This window comes from Diabrotica virgifera, chromosome 2 (genome assembly GCF_917563875.1).
Source record: "Diabrotica virgifera virgifera chromosome 2, PGI_DIABVI_V3a".
NCBI classification, from domain to species: domain Eukaryota; kingdom Metazoa; phylum Arthropoda; class Insecta; order Coleoptera; family Chrysomelidae; genus Diabrotica; species Diabrotica virgifera.
Window position 1 is genome coordinate 201,665,241 of NC_065444.1, and position 24,188 is coordinate 201,689,428.

General features: G+C 33.7%; 1 protein-coding gene across 1 annotated transcript in view; it reads left to right on the forward strand.

The window, feature by feature from the left end:
* Positions 1 to 24,188, forward strand: part of LOC126880370 (dihydrolipoyllysine-residue succinyltransferase component of 2-oxoglutarate dehydrogenase complex, mitochondrial) — a 78,920-nt gene that overhangs the window by 53,133 nt on the left and 1,599 nt on the right. Inside the window, exons 5-7 of the mRNA XM_050644192.1 lie at positions 680 to 953; positions 11,325 to 11,617; positions 15,085 to 15,242. Coding sequence (XP_050500149.1) covers positions 680 to 953; positions 11,325 to 11,617; positions 15,085 to 15,242 — 725 coding nt within the window. The remainder of the gene's footprint in view (positions 1 to 679; positions 954 to 11,324; positions 11,618 to 15,084; positions 15,243 to 24,188) is intronic.

Below are 24,188 nucleotides of genomic sequence, written 5' to 3' on the forward strand. Positions count from 1 at the left end.
GAAGTTGCACATTGTATAGCATCCATAGAAAAGTAGGCCATTGCAGTGAGAAATATTTTTTCTCAGGGGTTCTCCACACATATGATCGGTAACATGCACCATACAAACACAATTATTTTTGTCAAACAAAATGTGTTGAAGCAAAATTTACCAGGAATTACCACTCAGAACTGTTCAAATATTATAACTGTTAATAAAAAATTGAAATAAATAAAGTATATAAATTTTAAGAATATTAAATCCCTACATGTATGTATTTTATTTCAATATATGCATAATAATTTACCTAAAAGTACTTAAGTTATTTAATTTTGAAGTTTGAACTCTTGACAAAACCGCATCCATAGAAGAAGTACAGTGTACAACACATGAGAAAATGACATATTTCTCTCTCGCTTGATTTGGGTTGATTTGCAACAAACTTCTGCGCTCGTGAGAAATATGTATTTTTTCTCACTTGTTGTACAATATACTATTCCTGTGATGGAACGTCTACTCCACATAAGAACCCATGGTCAATCATCGGAAACTACTTTTGTGGATCCACAACGTAGCGATGCAGCATGATCCGTCCGTTGTGAACCTTAGTCTTTTTATCTACGCCTTTCTTAAAAATACAATTTTAGTTAGATCTATATTTCCTGCAATTAGATACCATTATTTGTGTTTATAATTTTAGCGCCACCCGCAGCTGCTCCCCCAAAACCTGCAGCTGCTCCTCCTAAACCAGCGGCTCCGATGACTTCAATACCTGTCGCCGCTATTCGTCATGCGCAATCCTTGGAGGCGGCCACAGTTAAGTTACCACCAGCAGATCCAACCAAAGAAATCTCTGGCACGCGCACCGAACATAGAGTTAAGATGAATAGAATGAGGCTAAAGATCGCCCAACGGCTTAAGGAGGCTCAAAACACGAATGCCATGTTAACTACTTTCAACGAGATTGATATGACGTTAGTATATTTTTATATGTTCTTTTGTATTTCGATATATAGTGATGGGTGCGCTAAACACCGGTAAAATGACGTAAAATTTGGAAGACATAATACGTCGTGAAATAACAAAATTTGAAACTAGTAGAGGCGAGAAAGTATCGTTAGAAACCTATAAATTTACATTAAAGTATTTAATAGTTTTCCACCTTTAGACGTTAGAGCTTAAGAGCTAGTTGACTTCAGTCATAATTATATGTATGACAAAAAATAGTAAATCCTTTATAAAAGGTATATATTTAAAATCCCTAAAAAGGGCTACATCACAATCACATAACTAGTTTTCCACTGGTTTACCAGTCATCATCGGTGCTTACGTGAAGTTTACATGCTAACCACCAAGATATAGTTTAACAAAAATATGTGGGTCAAAGCCCTGTATAAGTGGTCCGTTAAGGAAACATCAGTTAAAAATGCCAATTAGAGCATGGATGTTTAAACTATTTTAAAATAATGCCCCAGGTAACATCTGAGCTGTGATGTGACTAGATTACATGGTGAAATCATGTAATGTCACATTTCATCATGTAATTAATCTAGTCACACCACAGCTCAGATGTTACCTGGGGCATTATTTTAAAATAGTTTAAACATCCACTCTCTAATTGGCATTTTTAACTGATGTTTCCTTAACGGACCACTTATACAGAGCTTTGACCCACATATTTTTGTTAAACTATATCTTGGTGGTTAGCATGTAAAGTTCACGTAAGCACTCATGATGACTGGTAAACCAGTCGAAAACTAGTTATGTGATTGTGATGTAGCCCTTTTTAGGGATTTTAAATATATACCTTTTATAAAGGATTTACTATTTTTTGTATTACATGGTATACAGCCAACTACAGGAAAACTTTTTCCTTGTGTATTTTTATACGTATGACGTTTAGTAAAATATTTCGTGTACGTCACTCTTTTAATCGAAAAGGAAATTTGAAAATCCCCAAATTGATCAAATGGAGTAAATTTAGTATATGATACGCATAAGTATGAATGTTAATTCGCAAATTCATCAGTTCCTGTAGCCTTGCAATCTCCGATAGGAGTGACACAAGAAGATTAGCTTTTAATTGGTGGCAGCTCAAAAAAAATAAACCCATAGTTAAACAAAATTATAGCAATATCTACGAGGGCAGTCCGATAAGTACTTAGCTTCACCGCCTGGTGGCGCTATCATTGCAAGAAAAATTTACTAACGTATTATGTACATTGTTCCCACTATTGTATTGGGACCGTGCAAGTTCGGAAAAGCGACACCTGGTTTCATAGCTTGGCAACATTTTTCGCACTTTTAATTATATTAGTCCTGGTTGCTGGATAATTGTCGGAAAACGTCGGAATGGGACGTTTCATCGCCGCCGGTTCATCGCCGCCGTTTCGATGCCGCCGGTTCATCGCCAGTCCATTTAATCGCCGGCCGTTTCATCGCCAGTTATAGTCTAAGAGCTAGTGAACCCTCCGACTAACGGTCGTCCTGTAAGGCTAGAAATTTTTCTAGTGATAATTCATAGCACACCAAGGCTAAAAACCATGACCTGGCAGGCCTCAGCGGTGCACGTGTATCTACCAGGTGAATCGAAAAGTGCAAATTTAGGGGGTAAAATAAACTTTCTCCTGTAAGGTTTAAATTTAAGTATATGTTTGAGTAAGTCATTTAGAAGAAATGTGTACAATGACAGGCGATTCTGAAGAGCATAAGACCTTGCCAGGCGAGGGGAAAGATTAGGGGTGTTTCCTAAAATTATTCTTTTTGCATCGAACAAATTTTTTTTAGGTTTTTTGAATCATTCCAAATAGAAAACTTCTTTAGTGATTTTTCTCTAAAGTTAATAGTTTTTGTTATATAAGCGATTGAAAATTGCGAAATCGGCCATTTTTAACCCTAAATCGGTCATTTATCTAAAAATTTCAATGTTGCCAAGGTACGTATATATTCTTTAAACATTGATTGATGAAATCCCGAAGAGTTATTTGCAATAAAATATCTAAAACCCCTTTGTTTTTTTAATTGCCAATCAAGCGGGCGCGTCACTGTAGTATAAGTGAGGACGTTTGAGTTTGCATAAATTCATTATCTCGAGAATGGGCAAATTTCAAGAGAAATCCTCAGACAGGTCGATTTTTATTTTTGAATTAGGACTTTTTGGCATATATATAATACTAGTGACGTCATCCATCTGGGCGTGATGACGTAATCGATGATTTTTTTAAATAAGAGTAGGGGTTGTGTGATAGCTCATTTGAAAGGTTATTTAATTCTCTATTTAGTAATATAAACAGTAAGATAATTATTTATACAGGGTGTACAAAAAAAAATTTTCTTCTATTTGTCAAATTTAATCAAAGTTAATTTAATAAAAAAAAATTTGTACACCCTGTATAAATAATTATGTTAATGTTTATATTAGTGAATAGAGAATTAAATAACCTTTCAAATGAGCTATCACACAACCCCTACTCTTATTTAAAAAAATCATCGATTATGTCATCACGCCCAGATGGATGACGTCACTAGTATTATATATATGCCAAAAAGTCCTAATTCAAAAATAAAAATCGACCTGTCTGAGGCTTTCTCTTGAAATTTACCCATTCTCGAGATAATGAATTTATGCAAACTCAAACGTCCTCACTTATACTACAGTGACGCGCCCGCTTGATTAGCAATTAAAAAAACAAAGGGGTTTTCGATATTTTATTGCAAATAACTCTTCGGGATTTCATCAATCAATGTTTAAAGAATATCTACGTACCTTGGCAACATTGAAATTTTTAGATAAATGTCCGATTTAGGGTTAAAAATAGCCGATTTCGTAATTTTCAAAATTTTCAATCGCTTATATAACAAAAACTATTAAGTTAAGAGAAAAATCACTAAAGACGTGTTCTGTTTGGAATGATTCAAAAAAACTAAAAAAAATTTGTTCGATGCAAAAATAATAATTTTAGGAAACACCGCTAATCTTTCCCCTCGCCTGGCAAGGTCTTATGCTCTTCAGAATCGCCTGTCATTGTACACATTTCTTCTAAATGACTTACTCAAGCACATACTTAAATTTAAACCTTACAGGAGAAAGTTTATTTTACCCCCTAAATTTGCACTTTTCGATTCACCTGGTAGATACACGTGCACCGCTGAGGCCTGCCAGGTCATGGTTTTTAGCCTTGGTGTGCTATGAATTATCACTAGAAAAATTTCTAGCCTTACAGGACGACCGTTAGTCGGAGGGTTCACTAGCTCTTAGACTATTAGTCAGTTGATCTTGTATTATGGGAGATGACAAGACACGACGTTAAATTCAATTCAAAACTTATGACAAATAAATAGATGAAAAATATTATTATATTCATTTACTATTCTATTTCTACTTCCCCTAAATTTGACACTAAACAGTATTAAATTTGTAGTGTTAAATTATATTTTATATTATAAAAGTTTAAAAGTCTATTAAAATATTAAGTATGGCAACGGGAATGGTCATATCTCGCATTTCCTAGAATTTCTATTTAATACTAAAAATAAATAATAAATGTAACTGTCGAAAATTGGTCGAAAATTCGGAAATATATCAGTTAGCGATTAACTTACTGGCGATGAACCGGCGGCATCGAAACGGCCGGCGATGAACTGGCGGCATCGAAACGGCGGCAATGAACTGGCGGCGATGAAACGTCCTAGACCCCCCAAAAGTAATTATGAAAAGAAAAAGTAAGATTTAGGTTATGTTATTAAAAGGTACTGCTACGGTCAAAATTGGAGATAACTACACCGATGAAATCTCCATACAACGAGGAGTCAGACAAGGTTGCACTTTGTCGCCAACATTGTTTAATGTTTACTCGGACCAGTTATTTAAAAAGGCACTTGAGAGACAGCCATATGGAATAAAAATCAAAGGAGAACTACTTAATGTGATAAGATATGCAGATGATACAGTAATTCTGTTAGATAATATTGAAGGTCTCCAAATTCTGCTTGATCGTATTCACGAGGTAGGAGAGGAAATGGGCATTAAAATAAACTCAAACAAAACCAAATTTTTAGTGTTTAGTCGTGATTCACATCCCAATGCAAAGCTTCAATTAAACGGAGTCCAAGTTGAGAAAGTTCACAAAATGACATACTTGGGAACTGTGATAACGGACCAACTAGATCCAGACATAGAAATAAAACGTAGAATAGCAATGACTAAAACTACTTTTACGAAAATGAAGTCATTTCTTTGCAATAATCATTTCAGTTTAGAACTAAGACAAAGAATGGTCAAGTGCTATGTTTGGTCCGTACTTTTGTATAGTGCAGAAGTGTGGACGCTAAAAGTATCGATTATGAACAGAATTGAAGAATTGGAAATGTGGATTCATAGACGGATGCTAAAGATACCCTGGACAGCAAGAAAAACTAATGAAGAAGTACTAAGGAAGGTCAACAAAGATAGAGAACTGCTAAAGACGGTTAAACATCGAAAAACACTTTATCTGGGACATATAGTGAGGGGAAGTCGATATAAAATATTACAACTGATCCTTAAAGGCAAAATAGAGGGCCGTAGAGGTGTAGGAAGAAAACAAGTTTCTTGGTTAAAAAACATTCGTGAATGGACTCAGATATCAAATACAGGACAATTATTCCATATTGCAGAAGATCGAGAAGCCTTCGCAATGGTGATCGCCAACGTCGGATAATTCTGATATGGCACGTGAAGAAGAAGATTAAAAGGTAAACACTTGTATGTAATAAATAAAATGAATTATTAAAATGCAGTACTGCAAGCAACAAATAATTAAATATACTTTTATATAATAATTGCGGATCATATCAATATTGTGAGCAACATATAATTTTTCTTCTTCAATGACAGTAGGTATGAAATATACGTCAATTCGACAATTTCAATTGACAATATGAATTATTTAAGAAAGTTGCAAGATTTCTCCGCTATTCGCGCACGATCGTTTCTCGTATCCCCTCCAAGTACTTGCACACCGCGAATACGGTCCCCACTGCTGTTCAATTTATATTCAGATATAATATTTAAAGAAGCGCTGCATAATTTGGAATGGGGCGTGAAAGTTAATGGAATTCTGATAAATTACAATCAGATATGCAGACGATACAGTTATTTTAACTGATGACCTGAATGGATTACAATGCCTTTTAAATGTCATTGACACAGTGGGAAGAGAGTTTGGCCTAAACATAAACTGTTCAAAAACAAAATACATGGTCTTTAGCTGTTTGGCACATCAAGATTCACGGTTATATATTGATGGTCATAATTCAAAGAGTACCCAGTTTTAAATATCTTGGTTGCCATATTTCTGAACATTTAGACCCAGATAAAGATATAAAAAAATGTAGAATCGAAATAGTCCGTATAACGGCTATGCTGACAAATGTGGCACTCCTTATGAGAGCAAATGCTGCTCGCGAGCTGCTTGATAACGTCAAAAGTAGAAAGATTGCCTATTTTGGACACGTAGTAGGGGGAGACCGATATAATATTCTTCAACTTATTATGGTGGGTAAAATGGAAGGATGCAGAGGAATTGGTAGAAAACAGGCCTCTTGGTTGAAGAATATCAGGAAGTGGACAGAAATAAAGAAGGCAGAGCAACTATTAACAGTAGCTAGAGACAGAGATAGTTTCGCCATGTTAATCGCCAACGTCAAGGGGACTTAATAGGGCACTTTAAAAAGAACTTTTTGATGAGCCACGCCGAGGTGGCCCAAAAACGGCTACCACGAAGGATCACGTGACAAAAGTCCATGACCTCATATACTCTTATTATACTCATATTATACAGCTGACCCAGTAGACATTTCAAAAGAAACGTTAAGAAAAAAGAAAAGGCGTCGGTAATATCCTGCATGAAATTTTGAGCATGAGAAAGCTGTCCGCGAGATCGGCTCTGCATTAATTTGCTCACTTCGGACAGTAAGCCCAACCGGGTGACTACTTTATGTAAGCCGAACTGTTTGGGAACTGCTCATAGCAAACTCAAAACTCATTACGATCCATGGAAAACGACGAACCAACTGTGCAAAGTTTAATGTAAATGATTCATTTAATTTGTATTCTTATCTCAAAGTCACGTTTTAAATATAAATGAAGACAACAATTATTTGTTTATCAACTATAAAATTAAAATTGATTACATTGTGTTTCTCACGTTTCTTATCTCTAGGCAGGTTTGGCAAAAGCCAGGGTTTTTTTTTCGAAAAAACCAAAAAAACCAGGTTTTTTTTGGTTTAAACCAGGTTTTTTTGATACAAAGTATTATAAGTCTAAAAACTTTAAAAATAAATAAATTATTTTATAAAATTAACTAATAAACACTGAAAAAAAGGCAACTTTAAGACAACTTTTACTTTTATTTACACACACAAAAAATTAATATAACAAAAAAAACATCATCAAACGTTATAATATTCAAAATGACTTAGTTCGAAAGTAAGAAAATAGAAATTATTTATCTTAATTTTCTTCCTTTGCGGCAGCTGTAGTAAAAACTTCAAATAAAAACACCAGTTTGGAGGCTCAGTAAAAAAAATAAAAATAAAAAAACCAGATTTAAACCAACTGGTTTTAAGCATGTTGGTTTAAACCTGCCAACCCTGTCTCTAGTAACACGTGATTCACGCGTACTCCGTCCAAATTGAATTGCGAAGATCCTGTGTTCATCCCAAAAACCAACAGACCTTGGTTCGTGACGAGTGAGCAATAGAGATGTTGAAAAAGTATATATTGTTACAAAGTACTCATTACTTACGAATACCGAAAGTAACGATTACTATACAGAGAGGTAAATCGTTACTTTGATTACTCTGATTACTTCGTACCAATCGTATCAGAGCGAGTAACGACTATAGGGCTTTTCATTCACAGTCATTTGTTTCGAGCTTCTGTCATAAAATATGTTGTATAATCCGTGTATGTTAATTTTATACAAGGATTATACGACATTTGACAGAGGCTCGAAACAAATGACAATCGATGAAAAGCCCTATTGTATCTACTTTGATTACTTCGTACCAATCGTATCAGAGGGAGTAACGACTATTGTATCTACAACCAGTACACTTGATTACTTTCTACCAATCGTAACCCAGCGAGTAAAAACAGATCGGTGAAGGTCGTTGTTATATCGGAATACCTATACAAAACACCTACCTACTGAGAAATACGATTGTAGATATGATTACCGGTACTCAAATACAAAAATAACAAAAGTAATCATAGTAATCAAATCATTTTTATCCCTTAAACAGATCGGTGAAGGTCGTTGTTATATCGGAATACCTATACAAAATACCTACCTACTGAGAAATACGATTCTCGATATGATTACCGGTACTCAAATACAAAAGTAATCATAGTAATCAAATCATTTTTATCCCTTAAACAGATCGGTGAAGGTCGTTGTTATATCGGAATACCTGTACAGAATACCTACCTACTGAGAAATACGATTCTCGATATGATCACCGGTACTCAAATACAAAAGTAATCATAGTAATCAAAGTAACGAATACTGTAAATGATTACTTTATACAAAAGTAACGATTTGTAACGAATACTCGAAAGTAACTATAATCAACATCACTAGTGAGCAGGTCGTAAGCTTGTAAGCGGTTCGCCCTACCGTACAAATTAGACGAATATAGCGTTCGCATATGTCTAACCGGCTTTAGAGCTGTGTTTGACGCTGTTTAAGCGGAATCCGAAGGATTTTCTGCGTCGCGACGCGTCGTTTCAACAAAATATGGATTAATGACGACTTGCAGAAATAGCGGTTTCATTTGATGAAGAAAAAAGTGCTCTTCCACTAAGACAACGCACCGGCTCAGACCTTCGCCGTCGCCACAGTCCAATTGGCCGAATTTAGCTACGGATTTAGTTTCCAGTTTTTATAGCATTTGTAGACTACGAAAAAGCTTTCGACACCATAGAACACACGGCCCTAATAAACGCAATGCAAAATTGTAGAATATATAGCAGATACATTAACTTAATAAAAGAAACTATGAAATAAACTACAGCTACATACTACCTAAATCAAAAAGGAATACACGAACCCTGTACCATTAAACGGGGGAGTTAAATAGGAAGACACTCTATCATCCAAACTGTTCACCTTAGTTTTGGAGGACGTTTTTAAAAACCTAAACTGGAAATATACGGGAATAAATATAAATGGCCGCTACCTCAGTAATCTACGATTTGCGGATGACATAATCCTGATAGCTACCGACCTACAAGAGCTGCAAACCATGCTTTTAGAACTACGTACCGAATCTTCTAAAATAGCACTAAAACTGAATTTAAACAAAACAAAAGTCATGCACTCCGAAGAAACCGTGACAATAATAAACGACAAAGTTATAGAAAAAGTTGAGGATTATATATACTTAGGACAAAAAATAATACTAAATAGGGAAATTGAAACGGAAGAAATAAAAAAAAAAAATGAATGTGTGTACTTTGTACGCACGTAAGAAGTTATACTTCTATTATATGATTTCAACGAAATCAATATACTTTAAACATGCTGTTCTGAAGCTATTTTCTTGTGACATTTTTATAATCAAGTATATATTATATATAAACGTTAATAAAATCATTTTTAGGTAAAATTGTGGCTTATTTCCCATTTGAATATACTTGAATACTTTAAACAGTTTCTCTACTACTTTCCAAAAATTTTTATTAAAACAATACCAAAAATTAAAAAAATAAAAGAATAAAACACACACAAACACATTGAAAAATGCCAAAAATGATTTCTGAACAATAATTGTTGCCAAAAATTTTAACTAAATACGTATTTTCTGAAAAAAAATTATATAATAATATACTTACAATCATAAAATCTATAAAAAAAAAATAAAAAATAATATAACTTGCATTGGGCTTGAACCTACTTCCCGTGTATCCCGCCGTACGAGAGTCGAAGCGATTTCAAACTGCACCACCTTCGCGTATACGTCATGTGGGATGGGAATATACACAAACTGAACAACTTTTTGACATTTTGTTAATATGAATTTTTATTAGTTTGATTTTTGTCGAATTAAAATACAACAATATATAGAGTAAGAAAACGATACATTAGATGAAAATTTGTAGAAAGTTTGTTCGTAATCAGATTATGTAAATTAAAGCATTGCCTACTAGGGGTATAGCATAGCAAGTACTAGGTAAGTACATTATTTTTTTACATTTTCCAAATAGGTATGAAGATAATTTTTTATTGGAATACAACTGAAACATTTAGAATTACGTACCTGTGGCTTTTCAAAACTATTTAAAAAGTCACTATAATTATAAATTTGATTTTATTTCTGTCCTCACAACAATAAAAACTAATATACTATACAACATTTTTGTTTACCGATAACCTCCATATTGAACAATTATTGACAGATCATTTCAACACCCAATCAGAGCCCGTATAAAGACTAATACCAAACTGTCGGTGTGCGCATGCGCGCAGATCAATATAAATTCACCCTCAATCTCAATCGCGCCTAAAGAAGTATAACTTCAAAAAGAAGAAAGTTAGCATGGGCAGCATTCGGCAAACTGAACTACATAATACTCAGAAATCAACAAATTCAACTACATCTTAGATCTAAAGTTTTTCATGTATGCGATATAGCAGACTACCCTGCTGTAATTCCAGAGCCGCGTCAGCGGTATAAAACGGGAGACTATTATTATTATTATTATTATTATTTCGATATTAACATGATATGGGGCACAAACATGGACAATCACAAAAAAGAATATGAATATACTCAGAGTCACTCAACACGCAATGGAAAGAGCAATGCTAGGCATATAACTTACGAGAGGAAAACAAACACATGGATAAGACAGAAAAGCAAAGTCACCGATGTGGTTCAAAAATCATTAAAATTGAAATGGGGATACGCTGGATATGTAGCTAGGAACGATCTAAACAAATGGCACAGAACAATTCTAACCTGGAGACCATACAAACACAAAAGACCCAGAGGCAGACCTCCTATGAGATGGGCAGATGATCTATCATCTGCCCATACTGTCTATCATCTCTGAAACGGACTGCTGGGAAAAATTGGCTACAAGTAGACGAAGAAGAAGAAGCTACGGATTGCTGCCTTATCCACCGTATTCTCCCGAATTGGTCTAGATCACTGTGTCAAGTGTATCGAGCTAAAAGGAGATTATGTTTGAGTCCTCTTTTGTAGGCTAAGTACTTGTTGGATCGGACTCGTATATCCAAATTTAGCATGTCGTTGGTAGCTTAATTATCTCACATTTTTAATTTTATATTTAATTCCAGGAATATCATGGCTTTCCGCAAAGAAAACCAAGAGGCTTTCCAAAAGAAATATAACGTCAAATTAAGTTTTATGTCGGCCTTTTTAAAAGCTGCAGCATACGCTTTACAAGATCAACCCATTGTAAACGCTGTGATAGATGGAACCGATATCTTGTATAGAGACTACGTGGACATTTCAGTTGCTGTCGCCACACCGAAAGGTCTCGTTGTACCTGTTGTGAGAAACGTAGAGAGAATGACATATGCCGATATTGAATTGGGCATCGCTGCTTTAGCAGATAAAGCTAGAAAAGGTATGTATATATAGGTATCCCTACAAATATTCTCCTTTTATTTCGTATATCTTTATAAGTTCTTCGAGAATGGCCCAGTGGCGGATCCAGCATCGTTAAGAGGGAGGGTCGATTGGCTAAATTTCTATAAAAATAAATTAATGTTTTTATAATCTTTGTATATGTTACAGTTCAAGTTGATTCTCAGTTAGAGTTGACTTTCGAGTTGACCTAGTTCGAGTCAACTCCAACTGAAACGAGCAGTAAAAGTTGATTTGAAAAATTTAAATCAACTTTTACTAGTTGAAGTTTACTCTTCCTAATCCTTGTTAGTAAAAGTAGATTATACAATTTATACGAGTATAATCCCACGTGCATTTTTGATGACTGTGCGTCTCTTTGTTTTGACCGTTTCAACTACTTATTAGTCCAGCCTGTAACATCGCCCCCGTTAGGTAAATTATTCTGATTCGATTTTTTTGCACAAACTTACTCAAAATCCATCCTTATAACAAATACACAGTGTCAGGCGGTACCGCGGTCGAAAAATTGTTTAACCAATTTTTGGTAACCAAATTCACAAAAATAATTCTTATCTACTCTACCTCTTATTATGTATAAGTTTTTATTGTGTGAAAATTGTAAATATAGATAGCAGTACGTGAAGGGTTTAAAGTGTGCCTGAAGTAATAATGTATTTTAAATGTGATTTACTTTTTCGCACTGTTTTTTAGCACACTTTCATATAATCAAAGATCCTTAACTTTCGCCTTGTCATGCTGATGACATGTGAGCAATAAATTACAAAAAAAGTTTTGACAGTTTTGTGGTTTGACAGAAGTTTGAATTTTTAAATGTCAAAGTTCTAAAAAATTGTAAAATAGGAATGTATTCCAGTGACGAAGAGTTGCAGTTTTTTTATTTGTTTTTTGGTAGATAAAATATTGTATGAAACTGTGCGTGAAGTACTTTTTGCGCATTTAGGCGATGTATAGCACTCGGCCCGCACGTGCTCTAAACATTGCGTGCGTGCGCAAAAAGCATACTTCACGAACTGTTTTGTAAGTAACTAAGTATTTCACTCCGGACAATTTTTTTTAGATTATTTTGGTCATTCGGAGCAAAAAAGGTCTCTTGTGATTTTTCTCTAAAATTGATAGTTTTCGAGTTATACGCGATTTAAAATTTGAAAAATGCGAAATGACCATTTTTAAGGCTTAATAACTCAACTAAAAGCTATTATTATGAAAGTCAGAAAGTCACCTAATCAAAGTTTAAAGCCCTCCCTACAAGATCCTGAAGAAGTTTTTGTCATTATTTTATTACTAAGCTGTTATTTTTAATTATCAACAATGAGCGCTAAAAGCGTATTGAGGCGGCCGTCAATGTGAGTGCGAGTAAGACCCTCCATTCCGACCGTCCGATGGTGCATCTCAGTCGCACTCACATTGACAGCCGCCTCAATACGCTCCTAGCGCTCATTGTTAATAATTAAAAATAACAGCTTAGTAATACAATAATGACAAATATTTCTTCAGTACTTTGTAGGGGGTCGTTAAAATTTGATTTGGTGACTTTCTGACTTTCATAATAATAATTTTTAACTGAGTTATTTAGCCTTAAAAATGGCCATTTTCGCATTTTTCAAATTTTAAATCGCGTATAACTCGAGAACAATAAATTTTACAGAAAAATCACAAAAGACCTTTTTTGCTCCGAATGACCCACAATTATCACAAATGATGTAAAAAAAAATGTCCGAAGTAGATTTTTTTTGTGAATTTGTTTAAAAAAAAATTGTTTAAACAATTTTTCGACACCTGACACCCTGTGGATTCGTTATAAGGACCTCTTTTTGAGTAATTTTGTGCAAAAGAATCGAACTGGAATAATTTACCTAACGGGGGCGACGATACAGCCTGGACTATAAATATCACGATTTGAATATATGTAATATACAGTAACATTTAATTTCTAGAATCGGTTGTTTGTGTGAATCAACTTTTACTAAATGGCATTGGGAAGAGTATACTTTAACTAGTTGGAGTCTACTTTTACTAGTAAATGTTGAATAAAAATCTTCATTTTATATTTATAATCAACTTTTACTAAAACCAGCCGTTTGAGTCGACTCGAACTAAGAAAAGTCAACTCCAACTGGATAATCAACTTGAACTGTAACATATATAATTAAAAAAAAATAAATCACTTGGTTTGAGAGGGGGGCCGATTGAACCCATCGATCTCCCTGGATCCGCCACTGGAATGGCCGTTAAAGTGCACATTTACATATATTACATTTTTTATTGCTCAGAGAATGGGACTAAATATAAATGTTCAAAAGACCAAATATATGTCATTCAACCCGACACCTAAAAGAATAATAATAATTGACGACCTAGAACTGGGAGGTTTCAACACCTTCATATTGGGACCGTGCAAGTTCGGAAAAGCGACACCTGGTTTCTACGCTCTGCACTTTTATTCGCATTTTTAATTATATTGGCCAAGCATATGGTCCTGGTTGCTGGATAATTGTCAAGGCCATAGTCCAAAAAAATAATAAGAAGAAAAAATAAGATTCAGGTTATGTTATTAAAACGTAAACAATTGTATGTATGTAGTAAATAAAATTAGTTATTAAAATGCAGTAATGCAAGCAAAATACAATTAATTACATTTACCTTTATATAATAATTACATATCATATCAATATTGTGGAGTAATATATAATTTTTCTTCTTCATTGACAGTAGATATGAAATATACGTCAATTTGACAATTTCAATTGACAATGAATTATTTAAGAAAGTTACAATATTTCTCCGCTATTCTCGCACGATCGTTTCTCGTATCGCCTCCAAATACTTGCACACAATACTTAGGCTCGCTGCTAACGAAAGATAACAATGTCAGTGAAGAAATTAAAAGAATAATAGTGCTCGCCATTTAGTGTTTTTAATGAATGTTTTAAGACAGACGGCCTCAAAAATACATACATAGAGAAATTAAATTGACTGTACAAAACACTAAGAAGATCAGTGCTAGCTAACATATGGTTCAGAAACTTGGTCACTTCACGGAATGCCAAGAACTGCTCAAATGTTTTGAATCAAAAATCATAAGAATAATATATGGAGGGATAAAAGAACAAGGTTTGTGGCTCATGTGTTATAATTTTGAGTTGTATAGAAGTTTGTATGACGTTGTAAAATTCATTAAACTACGCCTTAGATGGATAGGGCATGTAATCAGGCGAGAGGAAGATGTCATAGAAAAGTTTTTGACCGAAGAGGGCCGATATGACAACTCGGTCTTCCGGACTTACAGAAAGAAAAAGTAGGAATAGCCAAAAAATAATATGTGCGCCTACGCTCTTAATATTTGAAATCGTCGGTTTTTTTGCATCTTACTTTATAATCGTTTTTTCTTCAAATATTGAATTTTTATTATAAAAACTAAATTGACTTCTCAATGTGATGTTCTAGGTCAACTGGCTGTTGAAGATATGGATGGCGGCACTTTTACTGTAAGCAATGGAGGCGTATTTGGTTCTCTTTATGGAACTCCAATTATTAATCCACCCCAATCTGCTATCTTAGGAATGCACGGAATATTCGATAGACCAATTGCTATTAAAGGACAAGTAAGTATAACATAGGGATTTTTTGTCTAGTTAGGCCGTCCGCACGCAGAGCTACTAAAAAGAAACCAGTTGGTAACTGTAGTTACGAATCAGTTACTTATTAGTCACTGCACTTGTATTTTAATGAGCATCCGTACACAGCGCTACTAGTCAATTAGGGGAGTGCATATAGATCTTCACTTTGGAAAAAATCAAACAAGACAGAACTTTTTGTAATTTCATTAAGAAATGTTTAATAAACAACATATCAAAAAGTTCTACTCGAGAAGTGGATGCTTCATTTTTTATTAAACAAATGAACTACGAAATTAGAGGTTTTTTTTAAATAACTCCGAAAATATAAATTTTAGAAAAAAACTGACTTGACCATTGAAAAATTCAGAAAATTTTACAAAAAAAACCTTATATAAAGATTTTTCTAAAATTAAATCTGTATCTTCTATAATTTTTTATTTATAACGCTAAAGTCACTCTTCTCACAAACATTGGCGCACTTTAAACTAACATACGGCGAAGTGCACGTTTGAGTTATTTTAATATAATTCTTTAACTAATAGATCAAATGAAATTTTACAAATTGAACATGAAAGAATAATAACTAAGCTATCTTATGGTTATAATAAAACGAAATAAAATGTATGGTCATAAGTACGGTGTGGGCGGAAAGTGAGCCTTACATGAGTTTTGTTTAAAAATGTGTAACTAATACAATTTTTCTTATAAAACTCTCAATTTTGCACAACTTACCTTTCAAGCATCGTTCTAAATGATGTTTCATTCAAAAAAATCTCAAAAATTTAATTCAAATGATATGACGTCTCAAAAAATGTAATTTTTGAAATCATCGTAGTTTTATAGGATTACCACCACTTTAAGACGGTATTACTCAAGTTTGAACAGATCTATTACAGTTTTATAAGTTCTTTTTAAAGCTTAGGATGTAATCTTTAAAATGCACTAAATTATTTTACTTTAGAAATGAAATACACTAGTTCTTTTTGAGAAAATTAAGAAAGATAACAAAAATGTAATACAAAATCCGAAAATTACCAGGTAAAAAAATGTTTATACAAAATGATCAAAACTTTTTTCTGTAAAACTTACCTAAAATACATTTAATAATAAGCTTCAACAATAATAAATGTTCAGCAAAAAAAATTTTTTCAGCTCTTCGGTCTGGATCCCGCGTATGAAAAAAAAGTTGATTAATAGCAAGCTGAAAATTTGTTAATAGCTTAAGGGTGTCTAGTCGGATAAACTTTGATATATGGGAACACTGGAACAGCGGCAGTTTTAATTGTGGAACAGTTTAAAAATTTGGAACGGTCAGACCACGAAAACGGCACATTTATTTTGTCCGACTAAACAGACTTAAAACTCTCCGAACAGAGATTAAACTCTCATGCAAAAATTAGACTGCTTTTTATCACCTGTCATAATTCCTGTCATTTGACATATCCTACAGGTTCCACTCATTAAAACGCCCATTTGGTGATAAATAGTAGTCTGATTTTTGCATGAGAGTTTAATCTCTGTTCGGAGAGTTTAAGTCTGTTTTGTCGGACAAAATACATGTGCCGTTTTCGTGGTCTGACCGTTCCAAATTTTTAACCTGTTCCACAATTAAAATTTCCCCTGTTTCAGTGTTTCCATATATCAAAGTTTGTCCGACTAGACACCCTTAAGCTATAAACAAATTTTCAGTTTGCTAGTAATCAACTTCTAGTTGAAAACAACATTTTATCACAAAATCAGTTCGGCTTTTTAAATAATAAATGCACCACCGATGCCATCTTTTCTGTACTACATGAGGTTTATCAAGCACTGAACAATAATCTTCACACTGCCACCATTTTTTGTGACTACGCCAAAGCTTTTGATTGTGTAAATCATAACATTTTGATAAGAAAACTAAATTTCTACGGAATTCGAGGTATTTCTTTAGATTGGTTCCAATCTTACTTGGATGATAGGAAACAACTGGTTAGAGCAAATGATACAGACTCTAGTCTCAAAAACATTGTATGTGGGGTACCTCAAGGTTCAGTATTGGGTCCTCTACTTTTTCTTATCTTTATTAATGACATCACTAGTTTAAAAATCGATGGAAAATTCTTTCTTTTTGCTGATGATACCAGTATCACTTGGAGCAACTCAAATATTGCAACTCTTCATGCTACTATAACTTCTGATCTACTTACAATAAAAACCTGGTCTGACTCTAATTTACTCTCGTTTAACGTAGATAAAACAGTAGCATTGTCTTATAAAGGAGTCCTTCAACCCTTACCTCTTAATAACAGCCAGATCAGTACCGTTGATTCTGTTAAATTTCTTGGTATTTTTTTAGACAGCAACCTTAAATGGTCCCACCATATCGATTTGTTAAGGAAGAAACTATCCTCAGCTTGCTATGCTATAAGATCTGTTTCGAATGAACTCAATTTAGCATCTTCCAAAATAACATATTTTTCTTTGTTCGAGTCACATCTTCGTTATGGTCTTCCTTTTTGGGGTTCTGGTACAGCTGCCCAATTCGATGTTATTTTCAAATTACAAAAAAGAGCAATTAGATATCTGTTTGGCCTCAGAAGAACAACACATTGCAGAAGTTACTTCAAAGATCACAGAATTTTAACCCTTCCATCTTTGTATATTTTAGAAACTGTTTGCTTAATTCGTAAACATCTACATGTCTTTCCACCAAGACCTAATCATGACTACTTCACGAGAAATTCTACGTTTGACGTCTATATGCCGACCCCGTCCTCTGAGTTAGTAAAGAAATCTATATTATATTCCGCAAAAAACTTTACAATCATCTCCCTCTACAACTTAAATCTGCATCTTTCCCCAAATTCCGGAAACTGACAAAAGCCTACCTATCTGAAAGACCATATTATTCAGTAGAAGATTTTCTTAATCAATAACTAAGAAATTACAGTACCCTTTGCACAAGTAGTATTTTTATTATCATTTTTTTGTCTATATTTGTTATATGCAGCAGCTTAGCTTTTAAACTTATTAATTACTAGCTAGACTATGCATTTGCAATTTACTTAAATTTTGCAATTGATTACTTCTGTTTAACTTCATTATTATTGTTATTATTGTAAATATATTGACGATTTATGTAATTTTAGTAAATTGAATTGTTATTGTTCAGTTTTACGAAAAAAAGTTATTCTTTATAAAATACTCTGCATCATATGTAATCTAAGATGCAATCATCAAATATCAAATTTAATTAATTTTATACGAGATATGTCAAAATATATGAATTTCACTCTAGAGTAAAGTACCTTTACATTTCACAATATCGAAAATTGTTATTAAGGGGGATGTCTACTGTGTCAAGGGAAAAAACAGGCCGATTTTCCGGATTTTTTTCTAACAAAATATGACTAGTACATTAAATTAAATTAAACCGTCATTTTTATGATATATTCAGTATTTGTAAAAAAAATTAAGTCGAAATATTCAAAATTGCCGTCGTGGCATTCCTTCAAGCGCAGGTCCGTTTTTTTTTAGGTGCCCAAACGGTGTACATGAAATCTCACGTCTGGGTGATTTGAAACAAAAAACATAGTATGGTTATTATCTACATAGTATTGACTCTCGTCTGACGGAGAATTTTTTTGATATCGTTTTTTGTTTACTTGTTATAAACAATAATAACATCAAATTCGGGCAAAAAAATAGAAAATAATTTCAAGAATTTTTTTCCTTTGCCAAAATGTTTTATCGTCAAAATCCTCTGTCAGACGAGAGTCAATACTATGTAGATGATAACCATATTTTGTTTTTTGTTTCAGATCACCCAGACGTGAGATTTCATATACACCGTTTGGGCACCTAAAAAACCGGACCTGCGCTTGAAGGAGTGCCACGACGGCAATTTTGAATATTTTGACTTGAAATTTTTTTTACAAATACTGAATATATAATAAAAATGACGGTTTAATTTAATTTAATGTACGAGTCATATATTATTAGCTAAAAAATCCGGAAAATCGGCCTGTTTTTCCCTTGTCACAGTAGACTTCCCCCTTAAGAAAAGTTGTTTGGAATTAAAAATTTTGTTTAAGTGTTCAATTACATTCTTCTAATTAAAATATTGTGAATAATAAAAGCACTTAACTCTTAAGAAAAATTCAGATTTTTTACATATCTCGTATAAAATTAAAAAATTTTGATATCTGGGAGACCATTTTACGAAGAATAACTTTTTTTGTAAAAGTGATAATAAAATAGTTCTCATAATTGTAATAAAATGATGATGAGTATCCGTAATTTGAGAAAAAATTGAAATTTTTTTTTTCGATTAGAATGATGTAATTGTATATTTAAACATAGTTTTTAATTTAAAACAACTTTTCATAATATCATTTTTTGATATTCTGATAAAATTTGATATCTGATGCTTGAGTTCTAGATTTTTGACTATCCAGAGCATTTTATGAAGAATAACTTTTTTTCGTAAAATTGATAATAAAAAAGTTTTCCATGTGGTTCCTAGCTACGCAGACATACTAGTAACTGTATAAGAGCTTCTGTATAAGAATTTTCAAATTGCAATGCCATATTCGGATTCAGTATAATCAAAAACAAAATAGAAACATATTTGATCAAAGTTAAATCATGAATTTAACGATATTTTTAAAATTTATTTATACAAAACAATTGTTATTGTTTAAACAATTAATAAACAATTAGCGGCCAAATCTGCGAGTAGAACTTTTTACTTTAACAAGTATATAAACTAACAAAAAAAGTTTTAGAAAAATATAAGCTTGTTTGAATTTTTCCGAAACAATGCATGTTTTCGTTCTAATTGCACTTCCCTAAATAGCCGGTCTGTAATGCGTCAGTGATCAGTCGTGATCAGTTTCTAGTTTGTTGTGATATTTTCTATTAGCCTTGCGACATCCAATATTGGACATCGGCCTCCCTTTCGCTCCTCCATCTTTCTCTATCCTGAGCCATGTGCATCCATTTTAAGCCGGCTTGGTGTTTTAGGTCATCTACCCATCTCATCTGTGGTCTCCCTCTCTTTCGTTTATATGTCCATGGTCTCCACTCTGTAATAATTTTATTCTTTTTATTTTTTTAATTTTAAAATGTTTGAAATGTTGTGATATTTTATTAAAGTTTAACACGCGAAATGTCGAAATTCGTAGAACAGGTCTATTATGAACTTATGGGAAATGGCGAAATTGGTCTATTATGAACTTGTGGAAAATGTAATAAATACAAATAATACTAATGTTTAATTTAGCTACCGATATCTTAAGTATTGTTAGTTTAGTCGATTATGTAGTATTAGAATGTTTTCATTTAAAGAAATTAGATAAATGTTACTTCCTTACCTGAGGATTATTAAAATCCTTTCTTCCGCCCCAACACATTCTCGCATTGGAGTATTTTTCTTGTGAATTGCAGGTAATACAAGCAATTTTACTAAATGTAAATAAATTCTTTAGATATGTTACATCCTATAAAATGCAAGAAATTTAGAACCACTTTCTTGTAATACTTTTGCAGCAACAAAGTATCTGCAATTTATATTGTTTTCAATGTAGGGATGAACCCAATACCTAATTTTTTTCTGCTTTTTACTTCTGTTATAATAATGACGAATAATATCTTACATCACTTGAATCACTAGACATTTTTAACGCAATAATAATACTCAATAATATATTATATAAAGCTTTAAAATTTAAACACCGTGTAACAAAGCTACTCGTACAATCAAGAAGTGACTCGTTTTTATAAATTTTCAGGAGTCTAGTATGCGAGTCATAGTTAGTAACCAGCTGGTAATTCTAGTTACCAACTAGTTTAGTTTCTTTTTAGTAGCTCTGCGTGCGGACGGCCTTACTAAGCACCTATTTCATTGCGAACTTAGTCCGATGCAGCGTTTTCTGCAACGGATTTTTATACATATTGCGTTTGGTCGTGCCAATGTGCAATTTGCAATATAAATTATTTACGAAATGAGAAGTTCCAGATCCTTAAATCTGAAAACCTCTCGTGGAACCAATTTCTGGGTACAACCTTATCTCTTCTTCTAAAAGTGCCTATCTTCTAGAGATGTTGGAGGTCACATTGGCCCTTCTTATTCTATTCACTGCAGCTCGAAAGAGAGCCAGTGACAGCCTAAGATTGGCCAGCCAGGATATACGTCTACGTCCAGGGCCTCTCTTGCCTTGTAGAATCAACTGTTGTAGAAAGTTGATGAACACAATTAAAATAAGAAAAGCATCGTACCTGGGCAATATACTTCGCAACGATAAATACTCTGTGTTACACGTAATCATGCAAGGAAGAGTAGAGGGGAGGAAAGGCTCGGGAAGAAAGAAGAAATCTTGGCTGAGGAATATCAGAGATTGGACTAACCTCAGTGTTGAACAGATATTTCACGTTGCAAAAGCTAGAGAAGCGTTTAAAGAAGTGATTGCCAACATTCGTTACAAGACGGCACATGAAGAAGAAGAAGAATCAACTGTAGAAGTCTGTATTTATTATTACGCGTAATGTGGCCGAAGTAAGCCAATTTTCTGTTCCTTACGGTGTTAATTATTTCTTTGTCTTTTCTTAGCCTCTGGAGAATAGTTATGTTAATTGTGTGGTGTATATATGAGACCCTCAACATATGTAGTGCTGTCGCCAGGGGGGGGGGTGCAACGGCCTCTTTTATTCAGATGGACTTAACCAAGTTTTTTTTTACGTATTTTGAGCCGTAGAACACGAATTTTTTGGGTAACAGTTAATCCGGATATCGATAAGATTGTTATAAACAAAGAACCTGAGGAATTACATAACAGATTTTTCGCAAAACAAAACATTATTTTGTATTTTTTTGGTCATTCATTCTAAGCAAAAAATGTTCTTATAAGTTTTTTCGTAGGATGCATAGTTTTCAAGATAAACGCAGTTGAACTTCGCTCAAAAAATCGAAAAATTGCAATTTTTGAACCCGAATAACTTTTGATTAAAAAATAAAACAGCAATTCTGCTTACCGCATTTGAAAGTTCAAGTTAAATTATATCGGTTTTGATTACTTGAATTGCTAAAAATTAATTTCTTTATTGTCAAACAAAGCTGTAAACAAATAGTGTTTTAATGCATGCTATGTAGAAATTGCCTTTTTTTAGGCGCGACTACTCGTTCGATTTTAAATGAGAAATGCATTGAAAACATCACTCAAGCACTATGTGTTTATAGCTTTGTTTAACAATAAAAAAATTAATTTTTAGCAATGCAAATAATCAAAACCGGTATAATTTGACTTGAACTGTCAAATGCGGTAAGCAGAATTGCTATTTTATTTTTTAATCAAAAGTTATTCGGGTTCAGAAATTGCAATTTTTTGATTTTTGAAAGTTCAACCGCGTTTATCTCGAAAACTATGGATTCTACGAAAAAACTTGTAAGAACATTTTTTGCTTAGAATGTCCCAAATAATACAAAATGTTTTGTTTTGCGAAAAATCGCTGTTATGTAATTCCTCAAGTTCTTCTTTGTTTATTACAATTTTATCGACTACCGGATCAACTGTTACCCAAAAAATTCGTGTTCTACGGGTCAAAATACATAAAAAACTTGGGTAAGTCCATCTGAATAAAGGAGGCCGTTGTACCCCCCCCCCCCCCCCCCCCCCCGGCGACCTAAAAACTAGCCTCTAATCGTTTCAAGGCATTGTAGGACTCTAGCTTTCTACTCCGTAGAGGAGGAAGACACTAAACACGTAACATCTAAGAATTCTTATGCGTATATTGGTACCTAGAGATAAGTTGCAGAGAATCTTCCTAAGACTGTTAAAAGAGCTTCTGGCTTTTTCAATACAAGTTTTTATTTCGTAGCTATGATTCCAAGTATCCTTAATATTGCAGCCCAGATAGCATATTGTACTCTTTCTAAGGGGGTATTCTTTACTGTAATTTGGGCGTTTGTGTCGGTATTCTTACTAACGATCATTATTTTGTCTTCTTACAGTTTAGTTTTCGGCCGTATTTGTTACATGCCTCTACAACGAGTATTCTTACTAACGATCATTATTTTGTCTTCTTACAGTTTAGTTTTCGGCCGTATTTGTTACATGCCTCTACAACATTATCCATTATTCTTTGGAGCACCTGCGCACTATCTGCCAGCAATACTGTATCGTCTGCATATCTAATATTGTTTACAAGTTGTCTATTTACTGCAATACCATATTCTGATTCGTCCAAGGCCTCTCTAAAGATGTTTTCAGAGTATATGTTAAATAATGCTGGTGACAGTATGCAACTCTGTCTAACTCCTCTTCCGTCTGTGAAGATTTCGGTCAGTTCATGTTCGAATCGAACTGTTGCTTTTTGTTGAAGATATAAGTTTGAGACCGTTGCCAACTACATGATCAGCTCTGAATCGAAATGAACCAAATTGTCTATTTAAGCGAAATTATAAAAATAATTCGCGTATTGGACGCTGTAGCGACATCTCTTCACTAAATGAGAGGTCCCAGATCCATAAGGCCCGGCGCAAATTGAACCTAAGCGAGACACAACCTGCGTCGGCGAACTGCGTAGACAGTATTGCGCATCCTACTATCAGTTCATGCGTTCGCAGGTCTCGCTTGGGAACGTTTGTCATCGGCGTACAGTTTTCTTGGGCCGTGGGACGCGTGACTTACCGCCAGATGTTTATTTTTACGTGTTTTTGTTTGCGATGGAAGTATCTGAAATGAATACGGATGGCAATACCTAGGTACAATTTATTATGATAAATAAAAATATTAGCATAGTCAACACCCCGAGTGAAAACTGCTTTGTTTTTGTCATTAAATTTTGATAACTTTTGGTAGACTAAATAAGCGGCGATACGAAATTAATAATCAAAGTTATGCCTTTACAAAATCACATTATTAGAAAATAAGATGAAAAATGATTCATTCATGT